Source organism: Frankliniella occidentalis, unplaced genomic scaffold (genome assembly GCF_000697945.3).
Source record: "Frankliniella occidentalis isolate FOCC.00 unplaced genomic scaffold, Focc_3.1 Scaffold629, whole genome shotgun sequence".
NCBI lineage: Eukaryota > Metazoa > Arthropoda > Insecta > Thysanoptera > Thripidae > Frankliniella > Frankliniella occidentalis.
The window spans coordinates 60,244-63,185 of NW_026267744.1; the positions used below are offsets into that span (position 1 = coordinate 60,244).

Below are 2,942 nucleotides of genomic sequence, written 5' to 3' on the forward strand. Positions count from 1 at the left end.
CAGTTATAGACAAGCATGGGGGTTGATTCTGTTCCAATCAAATTTTATGCAGCTATACCAGAAACAAGTATTGAATTATAAGGTTCAACACTCACAGTTTTAAGTCAAAGTAACTAATCAATTTAATTCTCCTTTGAAACTGCTGAGTTGACAATATAGTGTAAGTTTTAGAGATGTGTGTGGTAAAAGAAAAGCTGACTTATTGCTGATACTTTAAGATTTTACCCTGTTCACCAAGTTGTTTCAAGCCTTGTAAAGTGATAATGGTACACGAGGTACCTAAACATATAAGACTTGCTGATGTTGTTGACATTCTATGTAAATACTGTTAGAAAGAAATGAAAAGTGGCTTTTCATATCCGTTTATTTTTTTAGAAATATTGTAAATACTACTCTAAGAAACTGTTCTTAAAATGTTAGTATGAATGTTTGACTGCTCAATTACATTCTTTGCATCTACAAACTCACTATTATTCTTTACCTTACTGCTACAAAGCTCTCAATCTTTGATGATTGGAAAAGTCTAATACTTGCATTAAGAGCCAGATGAGCACTTCTTTACATAAACACTGACCTTACTATTTACACAGAACACAATCTTTCTGAAACAAGCCAATTTTGTTAGAAAAAGTTCCAAAACCTAGCCACACATGGCCGCCCCCTCCCCACCTTACCAAACTATCTTGTTTTTAGAGTGGCAAACGTTTACTTATCTCTTTCCGTTTTAATGGTGATCGAACTTCAGTCTTCTGAGAATTGGAGAAAATGACCAATGTGGCCGCGATGCGGGCGCTCTATGCCCACTCTCCCACTCCCTTAGAACGTGAGTCGTATCTACATATATTGTCAGAGGCGACACAACAAAAATGCCGTGTGCCCTAGCCGAAAGTAATTTCATTTTCAGATCTTATAATTATAGTCAGGACTCCGTGGATGGGAGTCACGCCCTACGGCCGAGCTGGCCGTCCCCGAGGCTCTTAAAAGACGACTCTGCGTGCCCCGCGCAAACACACGACCATGTTGTCTTCCACCATAACGTTGGCCTCGCTGGCCTTGTTCGCGCTCGCGGGGACGGCTGCGGGTGGTTGTAAGTAATGCTCGGTTCTCCAGACTGCCGCCCCTATTTCGCGTCGAAAGTCACTCAAAAGAGATCATTTTTTTGTTGCAGCCAACACTTTATTCACTGGTTTCTCAGTCGGAAAGAAAGCTGTTTCTCACAATGCAAATACTTTTGGGGAGCAGAAAATCATCGGTGGAGTTGCAACTTCAATTAAAAATTTCCCCTACATGGTACGACAACTGTCTACGTAAATGCTTGTAAAGCTGCCTCCACAATGAAAGTTCCCCGAGGGTGCGCGTGGGAGCGTTGGGCGCCGAACGTTAAAAGTTGCTCGAGCTCCGAGCCCGAGCCGAGCCGATGGACTTAGGCTCCATCAGGGTGGGCCGCCGTCTGCGCATAGCTGCTTGACGGGTTGGCCTACCAACCGCTTATCAGGCGCCATAGCTCGGGTAGCGTTGACTGTGGGGGCACCTGACATGTAAACGCGGACAATAATATTTGTTTCGAATGTCACAAGTCTACAAGAGTGTGCACTATCTCACGAAATTTACTGGGCCCACCAAGTGGGGACTCCCCGCGCTGTTCTCTGAAATAACTTATAATATTTACTTTTTTGTTCAGGCGGCAGTCACCATGTATAAGGGCAAAACCTACGTAGCCCAGTGTGGAGGCTCGATCCTGGATAAATACCACATTTTGTCAGCTGCCCACTGTTTTGAGTAAGGCTTTCTGCTTTCTGTCAATGTGCTTGCCCCCACTCTCTCGCACAATTATCACAATTCCTCGCTAACCGCAAAATCTATCTTTAGCAATAGGAACCCTAAGGCCTACTACATCAGGGTGGGGTCCGATTACTGGAGGTACAAGGGACAGGGATCCGGTGTAAAGACTATCACGGTTCACCCCAAGTACAACAAGACAATCTTCGATTACGATGTGGCCGTGATCAAGCTCATCAAGCCCATCACCATCAACAACCGGGAGACGAAGGCGACGAGCATCGTCAAGCTCAACACGGTCACCAAGGCCGACACGGTCATCACCCTCATCGGCTGGGGATACACAGACGTGGGTACATAGCTAGCTGTTCACGCGCAGGGCGTAAGATGGCCTCTAACAATCAACATGTGTGACCAACACGCAGGCCCTGCACTCCAAACCGATACCCGGCACGGTCCGATCGGTGGACATCGCCGTCACCGATCGCAGCGAGTGTGAGTCGGACTACAGCGACTTTGAGAAGGAAATCACACCCAGGATGATCTGCGGCATGACGACAGACGGCGAGGCTAAGGATTCTTGCCAGGTAGGACCGCTGAAAGGCGACCGCTGAAACGTCGAGCCTTTCTCTAACAGTTTGGTAAACGTGCTAACGAAAATGTTCCTCTGACCGATAGGGTGACTCCGGTGGCCCCGTCATCAACAAGGCCACCAAGCAGCAGATCGGCATCGTCTCGTGGGGCATGGGCTGCGCGCAGATGGGGTCCCCAGGTGTCTTCACCAACCTGGCCAATCCGGAGATCCGGTCCTTCATCAACTCCGCCATCAAGAAGTAGTGCGTGCCCAATATGAATACACTTTTATGAATGAACCGTCATCGATCACCTTCAACCGGATAAGAAAGAAAAATACACGTCTGTTTTTTCCCCTAAAGCATACATGTCATTTTACACACTAGGAATTCACGTCTTAATAAATCACTTTTTTAAATCGACTATAGAAATTGTGAGAATTTTTCGAGGGGCCCACAACTCCGAAAAATTTTGTACACCTGATTTCCGGATTTCAAAGATTTCACATGATTTCACAAGATTTCAGGTGATTTCCACGGATTTCAAAGATTTCAAGTGAATTCACTGATTTCGCGGGATTTCGCGAAATT

At 46.0% G+C, this 2,942-nt stretch overlaps 2 protein-coding genes across 2 annotated transcripts in view; both read left to right on the forward strand.

The window, feature by feature from the left end:
- Window positions 1–463, forward strand: part of LOC113206482 (rab11 family-interacting protein 4) — a gene marked incomplete at its 5' end in the record, with an annotated part of 53,029 nt that extends 52,566 nt beyond the window's left edge. Inside the window, 1 exon segment of the mRNA XM_052275455.1 lies at window positions 1–463.
- Window positions 464–946: 483 nt separating this feature from the next.
- LOC127751632 (mite allergen Der p 3-like) lies at window positions 947–2,713 on the forward strand. The gene is made up of 6 exons (XM_052275456.1): window positions 947–1,087; window positions 1,169–1,290; window positions 1,682–1,779; window positions 1,870–2,128; window positions 2,205–2,366; window positions 2,458–2,713. The coding sequence occupies exons 1-6, from the start codon at window positions 1,018–1,020 to the stop codon at window positions 2,614–2,616; spliced, it is 870 nt and encodes a 289-aa protein (XP_052131416.1). The 5' UTR covers window positions 947–1,017; the 3' UTR covers window positions 2,617–2,713.
- Window positions 2,714–2,942: the final 229 nt, after the last annotated feature.